General features: G+C 40.9%; 1 protein-coding gene across 2 annotated transcripts; it reads left to right on the top strand.

Moving 5' to 3' along the window:
* Positions 1–98: 98 nt before the first annotated feature.
* On the top strand, positions 99–18,668 carry dqx1 (DEAQ box RNA-dependent ATPase 1). Of its 2 annotated transcripts, XM_058056617.2 has the most exons (13): positions 99–238; positions 308–426; positions 3,123–3,501; positions 6,775–6,968; positions 10,249–10,702; positions 10,810–11,109; positions 13,623–13,722; positions 13,865–14,023; positions 15,167–15,358; positions 15,452–15,577; positions 16,307–16,497; positions 16,658–16,848; positions 17,381–18,668. In XM_058056617.2, the coding sequence occupies exons 3-13, from the start codon at positions 3,232–3,234 to the stop codon at positions 17,592–17,594; spliced, it is 2,391 nt and encodes a 796-aa protein (XP_057912600.2). In that variant the 5' UTR covers positions 99–238; positions 308–426; positions 3,123–3,231; the 3' UTR covers positions 17,595–18,668. The 2 variants fall into 2 exon arrangements, with proteins under 2 accessions (XP_057912600.2, XP_057912592.2); XM_058056609.2 differs by having other exon boundaries at positions 123–426.
* The last annotated feature ends 1,148 nt before the right edge of the window (positions 18,669–19,816 follow it).

Genomic DNA, 19,816 nt, shown 5'->3' with positions numbered 1-19,816 from the left:
AAATTCTGCCTATTAAATGAAACATGTAGGTTTTAAGTACAAAAAAATCCACCAAATATAACGTCTTTAGCCAAATGGGTTTGCGCATGTCCGCCTTAGTGTTTTCCGAGGATCAGTGAACGCAACTCGGCATTTGACAGGACAAGACAGCAAACATGGCGCTTGCCTGCTAGACCGACCAGGCAACATCTCCAGCGCTTTGCTGTCATTGTCAGCTGTTAGGAAAGAACCTGGCTGGGTGAGGATTAATGGGTAGTGACTGTGATCAGCTGTTGGCCTTTTGTCACCTTGCCTAGTTTTTATCTAGTGGCCCTGGCTCGGATAAAGTGGTTTATTGGGCGAAGTCAAGTGAAGCGACTCGACGGCGTTGGACCGCACTTACGGAGGCAGTTTGGACTTCCTGACCTCAAGCGAGATGTTAAACAGGTCAGACATGATTTTACCTCAACTAAATATCGTAGCATTGCTCCATATGTGTCCGTGTGTGACTGGATGATAGTTTGTTTCGGACAGGGGTAGTCAGCGACTAGGAGGCAGTCATTAGTTTTTGGGACAAAGGCCAGCCAGATACGTTTTTATTTTGGTGTCTTCTTTGGCCACAGCTGTCCGAATGCAAAAAAACGTTTTCTTCAGACGAGGTTTCCGCTTCTATAAAATGACGTACAATACAAGAAGGTGTTAAGCGAAACTAGTTTACAAGCCTTCTGTTTAATAACCCCACCATTGTTGTGGCAAGTGAAACGCACACTGATGATGGCCCAGTAATGGATTCTTGATTAAAGGATGACGTCACTACTCCAGACTCTCTCGCTGGGCTTGGGTTGAGCATTTAAAGCTCCACAAGCTCACACAGTGATTGTTGTCAACTAACTGGCTGATAGATGCAAATTGGGATCGGATCGATGCCAAGCAAATAAAGGGCCAGCTCCAATACTGACACTGATACTTTTAACTTAAAATAAAATAAATAAAAATCCTCCAGCTGCAGCTTGTGGTCCACTCGGCAATGCTCAGGCAATAATCGGTGGAACTCATTAAAAGAGTCAAATAAAAGCACAGTGGTCTTTGACCCTACCGACTGGCTGGAAAACGTTTCTTCTGTTAGATGTAATAAAATGGTTATCAGTTCACAGTTCCACATGTCCAAAAGGAGTAGGAAGAAGCAAAGCTTATTAAATCCTACCCCTCCATCTGGTACTTTTACAATCAGTAACTGTTACATTTGGTCACATCCTGCTTTCCTAATATAATTTAATTTTTTATTAATTTTTATTTTGTATAAACATTTGTTTGTTTGTTTGTTTGTTTTATTTTTTTGTCACGTACCGAAGTACGAGGTGATATGACCATACAATGACATAATGGGTACCATAGTAATTGTCAATATAGTGATATATATAGCACATCATGACTGGTTCAAGACTCTTCATCCTTGTATTTAGCAAACATCAACTGCTTGTATTGTTTCTTGAATTGGCTCATCGTTGTGCATTGTTTGATTTCCTTACTCAATCCATTCCATAGTTTGATTACACATACTGAAATGCTATGGCTAGCATAACGTAGTCCTAGCATAGAAGTGTTTCAAATTTTGTTCTTCCCTGAGATCATATTTCTCCTCTCTGGTAGCGAAGTATTGGATGACATTTTTAGGTAATTGGTTATTTTTAGCCTTATGCATTATTTTAGCTGTTTGAAAATGAACTATATCAGCAAGTTGAAGTATTTGTGATTTTAGAAATAAGGAGTTAGTATGTTCTCTGTAGGCGGCATTATGAATTATCCTTACTGACCTTTTTACAGTACATTTAGCGAGTGAAGATTGCTTTTATAGTTATTACCCCATATTTAGACACAATAAGTAAGATATGGTAAAACCAGAGAGCAATAAAGAGTATGGAGTGATTTCAGATTGAGAACAAATTTAGCTCATATTTTCATCTATTGTGATCCCCAGAAATGTATTTTCCTTCACCCTTTCAATGTCTAAACCGTCTATTTGTATTTGTTGGCATGTATCCTTTCTGCTGTTACCAAACAGCATTATTTTAGTTTTACTTTGGTTCAAGGGCAATCTATTATCATCAAACCATCTTTTTAGTGTGACCATTTCTTCTCTGAGCTTTCTCTACTCCTGTCAGAACAAGAAGCAGTGGTATCACCCGCAAATAATACCAGCTTTAAGCTCTTTCGTGACTTTGGAGATATCATTGATATACAAGTTGAACAGTTTTGGTCCCAGTATTGACCCCTGGGGTACTCCGCACATAATATATGAACTGGCAGATGTGTATTCTCCTAGCTTTACGTATTGCTTCATGTCAGCTATGTAGCTTTTGACCCATTTCAGAACTAATCCTCTTATTCCGTACCTTTCTAATTTAGTTATTAGGATGTCATGATTGATTGTATCAAAGGCTTTTTGTCAGATCCATGAATACTGTGGCTGCACGCTTCCTATGATCTATAGCGTAAGTGATTTCCTCCGTAATTTAGGTAGAAATGTTCGCTCTGTATCCATGCTGACTTTCTGATAGATTATATCAACAAAATAATACAATTACCCCAAATTACTTTTATTATGCCAAATGTTTTTGTTTTGTGTAATCTAATTGTTTGAGCAAAATAAAACTTTTCATTAAGAAAAGTAGCTATGGGCTGTTGCCAGATGTCAATAATCTAATTTGCATGTACTATTACATATAAAACGTTGAGTAAAAATAGCTTAATTATGTTTAGAACTACAAATAAAATGTTTGTTCATTTAAAATTGTCCATAATTTCATCAAAATAAAATAACTAATATTTTCTCTCAGTCAGCGCCCCCCAAAGGTCTTTCATCATACGTTGGCTATTGAGAACGTTTTCAAATTAGCACAATTGAATAGCGAATAACAGAACATGTATTCATCCAGGACTGTAATCATTTACGGGAAAACGAGAGAATGAATTGACGTTGCTGATTACATATTTATTAAATTATGTTGATAGCTGTGCATTTATAAACCCAAAGTTTAGCCCAGCTGACTAGAAATAAGACAAACTTTGTTTTGATAAGATTTCTTGTTTTTGCAGTGTTTAAACTTAAATAAAGACAGAGTTTTATGAATTGTTTTTTGTAGATAAACTCAAGTTCCATTGTGAACCACCCTTTTGCTGGTCGGATCCTCATCACCAGCAGAAAAGTCCTGCAGCACCCTGCCCTGTCCTGAGTCTGGACTTTCAGCCGCAATGGACTCCCTGTCCATGTCTTCCCTCTTATCTGGGGATGCAGACAGGAACGGAGCCCAGGGAAGTGAAGGAGGCGATGACGAGGACGGTCTGGGAGACCTAGAAGTGAACCCTTACGATGGCCTGCCTTTTTCCTCACGCTACTACACCCTGCTGCAGGAGAGGCAACGGCTTCCAATATGGACGCTCAGGCAGAATCTACTGGAGCACTTGGAGAACCACAACATGGTGCTGATCAGCGCACCGAGTGGAGCTGGAAAAAGCACCCAGGTAAATAATCACTAATCTAATTACGCTGGTATTTTTCAAAAGGTGACTCCATCAGCCAGATGTCTTTCCACTGATCTATAAGGAATAAAGCCAAATCGTTTTTGTAGGACCATACTGAATTCTATTTTTTCCCTTTGCTTATTTGCATCATGTTGAATTGCATCATATCACAAGAAATTGCACCATATCATGTCGGATTGCATTGAAGTAAATAATTATCACATCGTATCATATCGTGAAGAGGGTGAATCGTATTGCATCGTATCTCCAGAAAATTCCTTGTATCGTACCGGTGGCAGTGCATTGAGACACGTCTGAGACTGTGCTGAGATTCACACCCCTAATTTACATCAAACATACAAGCATCAGTCTTATTTATGCTTTATTTGCTGTTATGTCTACTACAAGGAGTAATATGAGTGTAAAGGTGACTATATGGGTGTCATTTCATATCTAGGGGGCTGTTCAGGCAACCAAAACAAATGCCCTTTCTTTTAGAAAATTAATCTTATCCCGGTGTACTTTCACTTTAAAGAGCACTTGTCCAAGGAATGACTGCTTTGAGAGCAAAACAGACAATCCTGTGCAAAAGGTGCTTTGGCTTTAGTTATTGTATGTTGAGATGCACCTCCATCTTGTACTTCAGTGACATTAGTGGCAAAACTGCTTTCCTCTTTCCTTTGTTTTGTGTGATTAGCATTGGAAGCCTTGGAGTTGGTACGTTGCGAGTCTTGAATGTTACCAAAAAGTGGATCAGAAACTATTTTGACTTGTCTTTCAATGAAGGTAACAAGATCAGTGAATACTACACTTTGACCACGTCGCTCAAGCAAATCACAAGCAACATTCCTCCATTTTTCACCGTAATTTGTATGGAAGTTTAAGAATGATGCTCCTCATGGTAGATGGTTAGTCCAGCTCTTTTATATGCACAATTTGTTCTGTCAGATTTGAGCATCCTCTAAGAAAAAGGGAGAATGACTGTAGTGCTTTAACATTCTCACTTGTCCAGTTAAGAATCTTTTCCATATAAGCAGTGGCAATTCTATGCTCATTTCCAAAGTGTTTGGCAAGAAGATTTTTGGCTCCGCAATATGTAAGCGTAATAGGTAAGTGCTGACAACTTTGCACTAGGTCTCTTGGCTACCCCCTGGTGTATTGTTCAAGGAAGTGCAAACGATCGTTCCAATTAGCGGTCTTCTCCTCCACTCCATTTTCAAAGGCTCTAATAAAAGACCTGTATTGCAAAGGGTCTCCATCAAACACTGGGATATTTCTAGATGGAAGGACAGAGGATAGATTTTGCTGCATCAGGAGTGAAGTGATGTCATTTTGACTTTGCATTATGGTGGTAATGTCATTTGGATGATTTTCCGTCCAGTCTTGAGTTTGAGTTTCATTCATTCTTTGTGCACCTTGAGTTGGAACCTCAGCATTAATTAAAATTTCATTCATTTGTGTATGTGACTTTTGTTTGGAACCAACAACCTGTGGTTGAGATACAGTATAAGGCACCAAGACGTTGTCCTTTGCATCCTTTTTATTCGGAAGGAATGTGTCGGCATCTGGGTTTAGTTTGCTTGTACTTTGACAGCTCCTTTCAAAATAAGAGTTCATGCCATCAGATGCAGCAACACGCTCCATTAATGCTGCGTTATCCGTTTCAGCTTTTATGCGTGCAGATGTTGTAGAAGAAATACGTGATACCTGTGAATGCTTGGAAGACTTTGATTTTGCACGTGATATGTTAGAAACACTGTCTTCAGGATTCATTTCCTCCAAATCTGCAACATCTTGATCATCAGGACATTCTTTGTTTGGCTGCACATTTTGGATTTCCGGCTTCAATTAACCATGCCTTTACCTTGTCGGTAAAATCACAGTACATCGTCATTTTTGCTTGAAAGTAACCCATTTGCTTTGCAGCTTCATCTTCTGGTAAAGGTAAATCCATGGAAGATTCATGGGCATCTTAATAACAACCGATAAACTTACCAAGTTCAGAATTAACTGCTTTGACGTTTTTGTTTGATTCCATCAACTCAGATTTTTTCCATATACCTTTTGGCTTGTCTACATTTGACACTCCTTTTGTCTTGACAAGTTTTTATGTAAAAGCTCAATCCTTTCAATGTCCACTTAATGTTCCTTTTTGTTGTTGGTATTTCAACATCTTTCTGAGACACTGTATTAACATCAGACATCTTTAATCATAGAGTCCGTCCAACCATTCCATTTCATTCAAAAAGGGAGGGGGGAAAAAAAGGCCAAATATAATCCTCACTGGCAGCACAGCTACTCCTTGCAAGCACAGATGCACACTGGAGTTGTAGATATTATGAATTAAATACGCCAGCACTCCTGCGTAAAGTAGCTCTTGATAGCCGACTTTACTCCGAGTTATCACACCTCATGAAACTTGCAGTTCAACACTGACTTTCAAACTCCAATGGTTATCACCATTTTCCAATACAGCTTTTGCAGTATCAACACATACCAGTTTCTGATGGGCAAGCTGAGTGTATCGCTGATCTGGGCCAGGCGTAGTTTTAAGGCTGACGCGATATCACATGGGCGATGAATAAAACAATCCGTGTGCTTCGTTCATCCAAAGTCCAAAAGAGTCCAACGAGTCTGTTGTTAAATAAACAAATAAATAACTAACAAGAAAATTATCCAGTAATCCAAACAAAACAACAACAAATAAATCAACAAATATTAGAAACCTAGGAACACACTACTAAATAGCTCCTACAATATCATTAGACAGTGTTGGTTGACGCATGGTCAGTACAGTTTTTGGGGTCTGTGGGTTTTAATTTAACTGTACACATTCTAGTGTAAAATGAAAAGGATCCCAGATGGTTGAGATGCATCCTGGAATTTGCTGGTTTGGAGTGGCCAAAGGTACAAGTTGGATTTGTGTGGTGGATTTATATATAACAAGTGGTGGTAAGATGTGGTGAGGTGTGATCTTTATGCTCTTTTGCTGGGGTCTGCAACGACATACAAAAGAATACAAATAATCAATAAAACAGTCCAACTGTTATTTGCATAAATATGCCAAATATCATTAAACTGGAAGTGATGTGGCCTGTCTCTGGGCGACATGGTTGCAATGCAGCAATACTGCCTGAACTACTAAGTTTTCAATCCGTAACAAGCTGTTTTACAGAAGAGGTTAACAAATCCCAATGTCTAATGTTGTATTTTTTCTTCCTTGTCTTGATAACCCTTCTCTGTCTTCTCCTCTTCCTCATGTTCTTCCTCCAGGTGCCACAGTGGTGTGTGGAGTATGCCTTGTCCTATGAGATTTCTCAGGGCCAGGTGTGCTCTTCTCAGCCTCATTCAGTGGCAGCAGTGAGTCTGGCTCTTCGCGTGGCGGATGAAATGGACCTGAGCCTGGGTCTGGAGGTGGGCTACAGGGTGGCTCATGATGACAGTTGTACACCCGATACCTTGCTCAGGTCAGGACAATAGATAATGGCGTATGATAATTGGATTGTGCCATTATGTTTATTATTATTATATACTCATTCAATCCCTGCCATTTTTCAAAAGACATCCTTCTTGGTAATGGCCATTTTTGAGGATTTTTACTGATTTTTCAAGGCACACAGAATATTGTGTTCTTGGGCTGTATAGACATGGTATAAACCCCCAAAAGGATTAGACTTTCATCTCTCATCAGAAAAAAGTTAGTTTCTACTTTTTTCCATTCTTTAGTAATCAGCAGTAAAAGATACTGTCGGTAAGTTTGAGTTTCACTGTGACACAAATGTAGCCATACTTGTATATATCCAAAATGTCTAAACAACAAAGCTACAACATAAACAACACAAACATGGCTGTTTTACATGAAAAGAACAATTTTTAACAAATATAACACAATTAACTATTTACAATTTTCTCACTTTCTGGTTGCTGCGGAGCATGTATTTCAATGGTAGAGATGCAGGCCGGGGCTGCACATCGGTGGAGTGATTAGCACGCAGGCCACACAGCTACGACACCAGAGTTCGATTTCACCCTCAGTCATCTCTGTGTGGAGTTTGCATGTTCTCTTGCATGCGTGGGTTTTCTCCGGGGACTCACGCTTCCTCCCACATTCCAAAAACATGCTAGATTAATTGGCAACTTCAAATTGTCCATAGGTATGAATGTGAGTGTGAATGGTTGTTTGTCTATATTTGCCCTGTGATTGGCTGGCGACCAGTCCTGGGTGTACCTCTTGCCCGAAGACAGCTCCAGCACCCCCCGCGACCCTCGTGAGAATAAGCGGGGTAGGATAAGATGCAGGCCGGGCTCTTATAAAATGCACTTCATTTTTTGGCTTAAAACTGCACCAAATATGATCTCTTCTATTGTGGAGTTGCATCATCACCTCTTTGTGTGCTGAAAAACGTAAAATGTCTTTGTTTGCAAATGAGTTAAATATTGGTCAGATATGAGGAATTCTGACATCATACCAATAAATACAATAACATTAAAAATAGCATAGATAGCAGATTTTACAAAATGAGATGAGATTAGTCATACTAGGCAGGTTAACTTGAGCATATAAAGGGCTCCTTTTCTTCTATGTGTGACATGCTGTCAACACGTTGTTAAAAAACTAGGGCTGCAGCTATCAAATATTTTAGTAATCAAGTATTCTACAGACATTTTTTTCAATTAATCGAGTAATCGGGGAAAAAAAAACATATTTTGCTTTTTTGTGTGTAGACATGTCTTCATTATCAACATTTGAACTTGTTCTCCTTATGTAACACATTTGCACTTGTTTCACCCATTCTTTTTTGTTATGGTAGTGTATTTTTATGTGTCATGAGCAAGTGTGAAAATGAGCAGGGGGGCCACACTCGGGACACTCCTGATCAGCTGTATGTGTTGTCTTGTATAATGGAAGCAATATAGGTCACATTATTGGATGTCAAAAGTTTTGTATGATAATGTCACATGATCCTTTTTCTTGCTGTTGCTGCCACACCTTGTTCTTTGTTCCCCGAACTTTGCTCATCCAAGGTGGCAGTAAATACATCCCAGCAGTCCACTGCACTGTTCTGTCTTATAGAAATGTTGACGTAGCTGTGGCGACCTGTTGGCATATTAGCCTTGCATTCTGTTTGTCTCCTTGTTGCGGTCAATAACTACTGTGTACTACAGTAGTAGTAGTAGTAGTAGTAGTAGTACTAACCCTAACCCTAACCCAACACATCCAGACATAAACCCTTGAAGCTAATGGCAATTGAAATCCTCTTTTCATTTATAAAGCTGTAGGTACACAAAATTACAGTAGTTAATGAGGAACAAACCTACCTAACCCTAAGCACTACTCATTAGTTCCACATTAGTTTTAGGTAACTACACTAAATATAGGACTTTAATTATTCATTTCTCAGTAAATACAAAACAACCAGCAAAGTTAAATTTTTTTCAAAATAAAGTTGTGAAAGAAGTAAGAATGTTACAAGAATAAAGTCAAAACATTATGGGAAGAAAGTCATAATTCCACAAAAAACATTTACAAGAAAGTTGAAATACGTAGCTGGGGGAAAAAACAACAGGAGCAGAAATGGAAATTCAACTGTGATTTCATGGGAATAAAGCCAAAATATTAAAGGGGGCCTAGTATGCTGATTTTTCGGCCCTTTGTATTGAGTTGTGGACTCCTACAGAGCAGCTACACACAAATACCAGCACACAAAGCTTTCTAGTTCTTCCAGAATCTGCACCTATTCCAGCTGTATTTCTTTGGATTCCGTGCATTCAGCAAAAAAAGTTTGCTTTAATGTATTCCTCCCATGCCTGCAGGCACGCCCACTCCGCTGTGATTGGTCACACTCCAGAGTGCTTAGAAGGACTTGTTGTGCCGCTAGCTGCGAACCCAACTTTATAGGAGTTGATCAATCTTATAGGAGTTGATGATAATCAACAGTGATTATCTTTTGAAAATGTCCTCACTTAACATAAAAATCTGTTGAATTGTGAATCTGATCCAGAAGTAGAGACTGGACAGTCTGACGTTTCTCAAGAAATTAGGTTACTTCAGGACGTCTCTCAATTGTAAGTAGCTTTAGGTTTTATACAGCATCGGTAACATGGAATGTGTTTTGCGAACTCATTTTTATGAACCATTTCTAGCAACGTAAACACAGAAGCAGAGCTTGGGGTAGGGCAGAGAGTGTATCTGGCTTACGCCCATAAGGGAGTCCGCTCCTCTGTAACATCACAAAGGAACTGTTTTGCAACGCCCTCTTTAGCTTTGAGAGATCCCAAACTTCTTTCAGGGCTCACTTCCAAATACGCAAACCTCATTATCTGAAATTGTGGCATCGTTTAACATAAGAATACAGCATTCTAACTACATTTATAGGTCAGACAAGTGGAAAAAGCATAATAGGTCCCCTTTAAGAGAAAAAAATCCAACTTTTACAAGCATAAACTCATAATATTATGATAAAAATACTACTAAAACAAAATTTTAGTAACATAAATAAATTCAATGATGAAAATGATAAATTGACCTACTTATATCACAAAGCTGAAATGTATTTCTTTCTAGAAACGTAAGGTATAGAGTATATATAAGTAAGTTCCTAGCATATCTAAAATATGAACCTTGGTGGAAGTAGTTTGGACAGCCCTGACTAACTGATGAGTTTGTATGTGCCTGAATATAAACACAGCCTGCATTGTAGTTTCAAGAAGACTGGCCATGATGTTGACTTGAGTATCTCCCCTAAGGTTTGTGAGTGACACGCTGCTCCTGGAGGAGATGATGTCAGACCCCTTGCTGCATCAGTACGGTGTTGTCATCCTGGATGAGCTCCAGGAGCGCACGGTGGCGACTGATGTGTTGCTCGGCCTGCTGTGTGACGTCTGCCGTCAGAGGCCAGACAACTTCCGTGTGGTTCTCCTCGCTCACCTGAGTCTTTCTCCTCGGCTCGCCTCCTTCTTGGGCCCCTCCGTCCCTCTCCTCTCCGTGGACAGCCTCCTTTCCGAGCCCCCTACAAATGGGCAGGAAAAGCAAGGTGCGACTGAAGAGGAGAGGGATGCTACAAACCCAAAAAGGGTGGAGACCATGTACAGAGAGCTTCCACCTGGGAAGGAACCTGTGGCTGCTGCCTGTCACATGGTTCTGGATCTCCATGGAAGAGGAGAGGAAGGAGATATGATGGTGTTTCTTGCAAGTGCACAGGTGTACCTTTTACTTCATATGCTTTTACATGCGCTCATCACTGAGCACAATTTACTTACTTAATGAAGTATTTCACTTTTACAAGACAATATATTGTGTTTGTGTAGGAAATAGAGGAGTGTGTTGCCCAGCTGGAGGCGGAGGCCGTGGCTCTGAGTCCCAATCTGGGTTCTCTCAAGATCCTCCCCCTCCACGCTGGGCTGGGTGGGTTGACCCAAAGAGTGTACGAGTCCAACACCGAAGCGTCTATATCCAGGCAGAGTGACGCCTCCGAAGAAGCAGACGCCTCAGTGATGGGAGCAGAAGGTCCGAAAAGAAAAATTATCCTCACTGATGCCCTGGCGGAAGCTTCTTTCTCCATGCCAGGCATCCGCTACGTCATAGACACAGGCCTTCAACTCAAAACTGTGAGTTTGCTCTTAAATTTTGCAACCCATTGTGGCCCCCATGCCTGCTGTATGGTGTATTCCTATCTAGAAGACAAAAAGGGGGCTGTTCTTTAACGTTGGTTGGGTGCATATGGCTGGGTAATGTCATTAACTGTCATTACTTCTGCATAATTTACAGTTTTTGGTGTCCAGAAAATTTGGTAAATCTTTGTACGAGGGCTGCTGACGTTCCTTCCCTTCCTTCCCTTCCTTCCCTTCCTTCCCTTCCTTCCCTTCCTTCCCTTCCTTCCCTTCCTTCCCTTCCTTCCCTTCCTTCCCTTCCTTCCCTTCCTTCCCTTCCTTCCCTTCCTTCCCTTCCTTCCCTTCCTTCCCTTCCTTCCCTTCCTTCCCTTCCTTCCCTTCCTTCCCTTCCTTCCCTTCCTTCCCTTCCTTCTGAAGGCACAAAGATAACAAACAGCTCTTGCAAGAGAAACAAGCAACCACCACATTGTGAAAAAGAGGCAGATTATTAATTGATACATTGTAAATGTGTACATAGTAAAATATTATAAAATTCTACTTTAGTGTTTGTTACATTCACACTCACATTCATACCTATGGGCAATTTGTAGTCGCCGGAAACTGGAGTACCCAGAGAAAATTTGTATTCTTGTAAGAAGTTTTTTTTCCCAAAAACATGCATGTTAGAATAATTGGTGACCCCAAATTGTCCATAGGTATGAATGTGTGTGTGAATGGTTGTTTGTCTATACAGTGCATCCGGAAAGTATTCACAGCGCTTCACTTTTTCTAAATTTTGTCATGTTACAGCCTCATTCCAAACTGTATTAAATTAATCTCTTACCTCAAAATTCTACACAAAATACTCCATTATGACAATGTGAAAAAAGTTTTTTTGACATGTTTTGAATTTATTAAAAATAGAAAACAAAAAAATCACATTTACATAAGTATTGACAGCCTTTGCTTAATACTTTGTTGATCCACCTTTGGCAGCAATTACAGCCTCAAGTCTTTTTGAATATGATCCCACAAGTTTAGCACACCTATCTTTAGGCAGTTTTGCCCATTCTTCTTTGCAATAAGTCTCAAGCTCCATCAGGTTGGATGGGAGACGTCTGTGCACAGCCATTTTCAGATCTCTCCAGAGATGTTCGATCGGATTCAAGTCTGGACTCTGGCTGGGCCACTCCAGGACATTCACGGAGTGGTTCTGAAGCCAATCTTTTGAGATCTTGGCTGTGTTCTAATGTCTACTGTCTATATGGTCAAGGTACATGACCAGTCTACTGAGGTCAAGAGCGCTCTGGAGCAGGTTTTCATCCAGGATATCTCTATATATTGCTGCATTCATTTTCCTTCTATCCTGACTAGTCTGCCAGTTCCTGCTGCTGAAAAACATCCCCACAGCATGATGCTGCCACCACCGTGCTTCACTGTAGGGATGGTATTGGCCTGGTGATGAGCAGTGCCTGGTTTCCTCCAAACATGGCGCCTGGCATTCACACCAAAGAGTTCAATCTTTGTCTCATCAGACCAGAGAATTTTGTTTCTCATGGTCTGAGAGTCATTCAGGTGCTTTTTGGCAAATTCCAGACGGCCATGTTCCTTTTACTAAGGAGTGGCTTTCGTCTGGCCACTCTACCATACAGGCCTGATTGGTGGATTGCTGCAGAGATGGTTGTCCTTCTGGAAGGCTCTCCTCTCTCCACAGAGGAACGCTGGAGCTCTGACAGAGTGACCATCGGGGCCTTGGTCACCTCCCTGACTAAGGCCCTTCTTCCCCGATCGCTCAGTTTAGAAGGCTGGCCAGCTCTAGGAAGAGTCCTGGTGGTTCCAAACGTCTTCCATTTACGAATAATGGAGGCCACTGTGCTCATTGGGACCTTCAAAGCAGCAGAAATTTTTCTGTATCCTTCCCCAGATTTGTGCCTCAAGACAATCCTGTCTCGCAGGTCTACAGACAGTTCTTTTGACTTCATGCTTGGTGTTTTCTCTGACATGCACAGTCAACTGTGGGACCTTATATAGACAGTTATTATATTTCCAAATCATGTCCAATCAACTGAATTTACTGCAGGTGGACTCCAATTAAGCTGTAGAAAGATCTCAAGGATGATCAGTGGAAAAAAGATGCACCTGAGCTCAATTTTGAGCTTCATGGCAAAGGCTGTGAATACTTATGTAAATGTGATTTTTTTGTTTTCTATTTTGAATAAATTCAAAACATGTCAAAAAACCTTTTTTCACATTGTCATAATGGAGTATTTTGTGTAGAATTTTGAGGTAAGAGATTAATTTAATTCAGTTTGGAATGAGGCTGTAACATGACATAGAAAAAGTGAAGCGCTGTGAATACTTTCCGGATGCACTGTATGTCTCCTGACATTGGCTGGCGACCAGTCCAGGGTTTACCCCGCCTCTTGCCGAAAGACAGCTGGGATACCATACCCCAGCATACTCCCTAGTGAGGATTAGCGGCATAGAAAATGAACAGATGGATTCTTGATGTGTCAAATTTTCCCTCATAGGTTTACAACCCTCAGATAAGGGCAGACTCACAGATCTTGAGGACGATCAGCAAAACACAGGCCGACATGCGAGCTGAAAGAGTGAATAGCCACCTACCCGGTAGGTCAAAGGAGACAGCTGCTCAGCACGATAATGCAGCATTTTCTTGAATTTGAAATCATTGAAACGTTTCATTGGCTTTGTGAGTGATAGAATGTTATGTGTCATAACGGTTTTGTATGCTTTCCTGTTTGTCCTGTAGGGCTGTGTGTGTACCTGTACCCCCAGTCTCTGTATGACGATGGATTGGGGGCAGCTCATTGTCCACGGGTCATGGAGGAAAATCTCAGCCACTTGGTTTTGTTGCTCAAGAGGCTGGACATTGCTGACATGGGACAATGCAAGTTCTTGGACAGACCAGGTATTTTTGTAGCTTGTGTGGTCATATGTGATTGTATGGAAGGAACTTTCATTCTGGATTCAAGAGAACACAGTAGGACAATGACAATGAATGACAATAGATCGGCGTGTCTAAAGTGCTGTGCCATGGACCATTTGCATCATGCTGCTGGTTTTTTAATGGCACACAGCACATTTTAGATGTATAGCTTAACTTTATATATATATATATATATATATATATATATATATTGAGAGAGCGAGAGAGAGAGAAAAGTTTACAAAAATGTTTCAATATGAAGACAATTTTGAAATCTCAAAGAAGAAAGACCTTGTTTTTCAAAAGTAAGAATGATATATGATATTAAAAACAATCGTAATTAGGAAATTAGGTTGTGGGAAACATTGTAATGTCACGAAAACATAGAAATATTATGGGAACAAAGTCATAGTTATGAGAAGACAAATTATACAGGAAGAAAGATTAAATATTTGGGAATTTTAAAAAATGACTGCGGCAGAAATAGAAAAAACAGCTGTAATTTTACAAGAGTAAATCAAAATATAAAGAGAATCCTAATGAGAGAAAAGTCACAATTTAAGGAGAATAAATTTGTAATATCTTGAGGGAAAATAATTTTAAGTAGCATAAATATTAAAGAAAAAATTTATTTTGTAAGTTGTAATTAGAGAAACAAACTAAGCAAAATGAAGTTATCATCTTTGGAAGTTATAACTTTATTTGCACTGTATTTGCCGAATGTTTGTGGGTGAGTTTAAATTCTAATATGCTAATGATAAAGAAAAAATAGTAATACAAAAATATGCTTGCTGGCTGTATTGTTTTAAATAATGGCCCATAGTTTCGAAATTTACATCCCTTTACATAGAATTTGATGTAATTATCGTCACCACCTAGAGATTTATAGATAAAAATGTATTTCAATCTGCGATCAAACGTGATTAATTCTCAATGGATATGGATCCAAATGTGATTAATCGTGATCAAATATTTTAATCAATTGATAGCACTAATGGCTAATTGACTTATTTTCTACTTACATGTAGGCCTGTTAGGAAGGTCACTAATAAATGTTCATAGATGCTGATGATGGGTAGAAGTGGTGCATCTTCTGTGTTCCTGATTTCCCTCGTCACTTTTCAGCCCCCGAGGCTTTAATGCAGGCTTTGGAAGACCTGGACTACCTGGCAGCGCTGGATGATGATGGCAACCTATCAGAAGTGGGCATCATTATGTCAGAGCTGCCGCTGGAGCCACATTTGGCTAAAGCTCTGATTGCTGCATGCGAGTATGACTGTGTTGACGAGCTTCTCACAATAGCTGCCATGCTGACGGGTAGGTAGCATTTTTATGTATGATACTCACACTGATGATAAAATAATGAAAATACCGTATACTTTTTCTCATGAATGGTCTGTCTCTCATCAGCACCTTCCTGCTTCGTGAAGCCTGAACCCAGCAGAGAAGAGGCTGCTATTGCACACTGGCGACCTCTAATGCACAGTGACGGTGATCACATGACTCTCATCAACATCTACAACGCTTACATGGAACGTAAGTACACACTCCATGTGCACGGTTTTCTTGTGGCCACCACCATTGGAGTGTGGCTGAATAAGTGTTTTCTGTGATAACCACTCCACCGATACGGCACTATACGTACATTCATTAACATGCAATGTGAGAGCTACTTTTACAAAATGAAAATGTATTTTCATGGCTTATTTAAAGCCAAACAAAGCCAATATGCTTACCAGAACATGAACAAAATGCTGGTATCCACAACTCCATCCATCAATTTTCTATGTCGCTTATCCTCACCGTTTGTTTTTCACGATGCATTTATTCCTAGTCTTCTCACATTATTAACTGAAAACCTGAATGAAAAGTAGGTTTACCCTCCTCTGCTTGGCCCCTCTATCCACATCCGAATCCGCTGCCTTCTGAACCGCAGATGCAGCCAACTCCCTCTTCTGTGCTCAGAGAGGAGACAAAATGCAGGCACTACGTCAAGCTTGCCACTACTGCTGAAATCAGTGTGCACAAACGCTTTTCAAGCACGGCGCAAACACTCACTCGTCACAGTCCACGCCAGCTGTGCATGCTCATTGGACACCCGAACTGGTGAAATGCGGAGACTGACATGCACCCACCTCAGTCAGAAGTGACGCAACGAAGGTTCCTCCTACACTAAAAGTGCTCCAAAGTGTCTGCAAGCTCCCACATCCGTACTGTGGCAGTACCTATCTTCAAATTTAGCATTTCTGTATATGCTCATGGCAGATAATCAGGACGAGGCATGGTGCGCAACGCATTTCCTGAGCCATGCTGCCTTACGCCTGGCTGTGGTGATCAGGGCTGAGCTGCTGGAGGTCATGCAGCGAATAGAACTTCCTGTCTCGCCTCCTGCTTTTGGATGCCAAGACAACTGTACAAATATCAAGAGGGCCCTCATCTCAGGCTTCTTTCTCAAAGTAAGTGTCCAATTTTTCAACCAGATGACACAAACCGCGATCAGGGATTGATTGATTGTGTATATTTAGTTTTATTGTATTCTACAATACAATCATTTTTCTCATTTTATGATGGTAAGTTTTGGTCCTGAAGGGCAAATAACGCTTCTTTTCTTCTCAGGTGGCTCACGATGTAGATGGTTCCGGCAACTACCTCCTGCTAACTCACCGCCATGTGGCTCATCTGCACCCGTTGTCATCCTACCTGTGTCGCCAGCCTCATCCCAACCACCCATCCTGGGTGCTCTATCACCAGTTCACCATCTCCTGTGACAACTGCATTCGCATCGCTTCTGAGGTCCACCCCCAAATGTAAGTAAGATTGAAAATAACACAAACTGCGGAAACAAGTTTGTGTGGTGTGGTCTGAAATTGAATCAGTGAATGCTGTTCCAAATGGGTTTATGGCTGTTGTGCTTATCAGCTTTATCAGAAATGACGATCACAGTGTTTCCTCGCTTCTTCTTCCTCTTTGTCTCTCCATTTGAATTGTCAAATGCAACTATCCGACTTAACCTCTCTCCCATTTCATCACATAGCCAAATGTCCGGATGTGACTATCATGTGTACACTACACTTGAGTACCATCTACTGGCTCAAATGTGACATGACACAATGATGCTATCCCAGCCACCTTCGGGCGAGAGGCGGGGTCCACCCTGGACTGGTGGTCCGCCAATGGCAGGGCGCACAATCATTCATCACACTCACATTCATACTTATGGACAATTGAGAGTTGCCAACTAACCTAAAATGAATGTTTTTGGAATGTGGGAGGAAACCGGACTACTCTTGTCCTGTCCAGACATTGGAGCCTGGTTCAGCGCCTTGTTCTGTGCTGCAGGTTGGTGGAGCTGGTGCCTCAGTACTTCCTTGGAAACCTGCCCTCCAGTGATGGCAAGGAGCTGCTGATCAAGCTGAGGCAGAATGTGGAGCCTTCCTCTCACAAGCAAGATGGAGAATATGACGCTCGCAGTCAGACACACAGAGACGCGGCCCCTGATTGGACAGGAGAGACTCCCAATCAGTCCGGCACTGAGCTCTGTGTTGTCCAGTGAACATCACTGACTATGTGATATGCCGGAAATGTACTATTATCCGTTGCTGGTACTGGAAAACACTCATCCGGTATGTTTTTACTGTAAGGAGTAAGCTTTTGTTCGTATTCTGGTATATGTCAACTTACCCCAACTTTCTGTCAGTGATTTTTCCATGCTTTATTTTCGTCTTTTTGACTTGTACTTTGTAGCACAAAGAAGATATTTAATAATGTATTTAGTAATACACTACAGCGGGGGGGATCATTTGGGGCCCGCCACTCGTTTTTTTATTGGCCTGCTGAATTTTTTTAAATACAGGTACACTACATTTAAAAAAGGGCATCATGTAACGGAGAAAATGTTGAAATATTTATACTAATTAACTTGATAATAGTACTTTTAAATTATAATATAATAAAAATTTTAAAAGTATGAATATTAGGCTGATTAAAGAATAAGCCAAGTTGCAGACTGTTCTTATGTATATATTTCTTAACAAATGTGTGACAATGGTTTGAAGCCTGTTTGGAATTTTTTTTTTTTTTTTTTTTAAGTTTGGAGATCTCTGTGCTACTTTGAAACTAGTATGCTGCCATAGTTGGACTGTCCACATCTATGCAGATTGCTACATGTTTTAACCTGTGCAGAATCTCGGTGTGTGCTAATGACCCTTTCAAGAACCTCCAAATGAGGACAAAACATATTTTTGATACTATCATTGTGTTTGGACTGTCGCTTGACTTCCTTTTCATCTCTTTTATGGCTTTGTGGCAATAATGAAACGTGTCAACTGTAAGTACTGGGCAAATATGAATTTCAAACCTCCCAACTGTGTGATTTTCCTTAAATTTCTTGTTAAACCTCTGGGATTGTGAAACTTTTTGTGTGAATTTTTTTTCTCCCCACTGCTTACCATGTTCGATGATGTCTGTGAAACTCTTCTCTTTAAAGTTTTGGCTTTGCCTCCATTGAATGGAAGTATGCATTCACACCTTCCTTCGTGCCCATCATATCCCAAACTGCCGCATGGGCACTACACCTGGGATGATGATAAAGAAATGAAAATAAACTGCATACTTTTTATGGCCCCAATATATTGCCATATGCATGGATGTCTCTTTTCCTCATCTTCCACCCCCAAACAGGAAGAGCGTTAACTCTGCGTTGCTCTTTGTTACATAGAACAACAACATGAACGGAGTGAACCCTTTTGTCTCAGTGGGTGGAGGCGGGGCCACTAGCATACACACAGAGTGCAGAAGAGTAACTTAGTAGAAATTAAAGTAGTAGTATGCAGTCATTCATTCATTCATTTTCTACTGCTTATCCTCACGAGGGTCGCGGGGGTATTGGGGCCAATCCCAGCTGTCTTCGGGCCAGAGGCGGGGTACACCCTAGACTGGTCGCCAGCCAATCACAGGGCACATATAGACAAACAACCATTCACACTCACATTCATACGTATGGACAAGTTGGAGTCGCCAATTAACCAAGCATGTTTTTGGAATGTGGGAGGAAACCGGAGTACCCGGAGAAAACCCACGCATGCATGGGGAGAACATGCAAACTCCACACAGAGATGGCCGGGTGGGATTGAACTCAGGTCGTCATTCATTCATTCATTCATTCATTTTCTACTGCTTTTCCTCACAAGGGTCGCGGGGGTGCTGGAGCCTATCCCAGCTGTCTTCGGGCGTGAGGCGGGGTACACCCTGGACTGGTCGCCAGCCGATCACAGGGCACATATAGACAAACAACCATTCACACTCACATTCATACCTATGGACAATTTGGAGTCACCAATTAACCTAGCATGTTTTTGGAATGTGGGAGGAAACCGGAGTACCCGGAGAAAACCCACGCATGCACGGGGAGAACATGCAAACTCCACACAGAGATGGCCGAGGGTGGGATTGAACTCAGGTCGTATGCAGTCATATTTTTGTATATTTTAATGTTAAAATCTTCAATCATAGCACATAGTATCTGAGTCCTATTTATGTTTTAAAATGGCTAATTTTGTCTTGTGTCTACTGGATATCAGCGTAAAGGCGGCTATAGGGGCATTATTACATGTCCGAAAACATTAAAAACCTGTATTTACAAGGTCGTAAACAGGTTTTCTGTGGTCTAACTATGAAAATATTCCATTATAAATAAGGAATCCTACTTCACGAAAATTGACTTACAGGTCAGGTCAGACACTCCAATTAACGGCGATAAACGAGGGATTGCTGTAT

The sequence above is a fragment of the Doryrhamphus excisus genome, linkage group LG10, assembly GCF_037039965.1.
Source record: "Doryrhamphus excisus strain RoL-2023G ecotype Guam linkage group LG10, RoL_Dexc_Guam_v1.1, whole genome shotgun sequence".
In the NCBI taxonomy this organism is placed as follows: domain Eukaryota; kingdom Metazoa; phylum Chordata; class Actinopteri; order Syngnathiformes; family Syngnathidae; genus Doryrhamphus; species Doryrhamphus excisus.
The sequence above is the reverse complement of the archived record's forward strand: the minus strand, read 5'-3'. Positions and strand labels throughout refer to the sequence as shown.

Bases quoted from the DNA above. Each gene is read 5' to 3' on its own strand.
- dqx1 (XM_058056617.2), top strand. From the start codon at position 3,232: ATGGACTCCCTGTCCATGTCTTCCCTCTTATCTGGGGATGCAGACAGG. The intron at 6,969-10,248 runs GTCAGGACAATA...ATCTCCCCTAAG, and splicing joins ACACCCGATACCTTGCTCAG to GTTTGTGAGTGACACGCTGC. The intron at 11,110-13,622 runs GTGAGTTTGCTC...TTTCCCTCATAG, and splicing joins CAGGCCTTCAACTCAAAACT to GTTTACAACCCTCAGATAAG.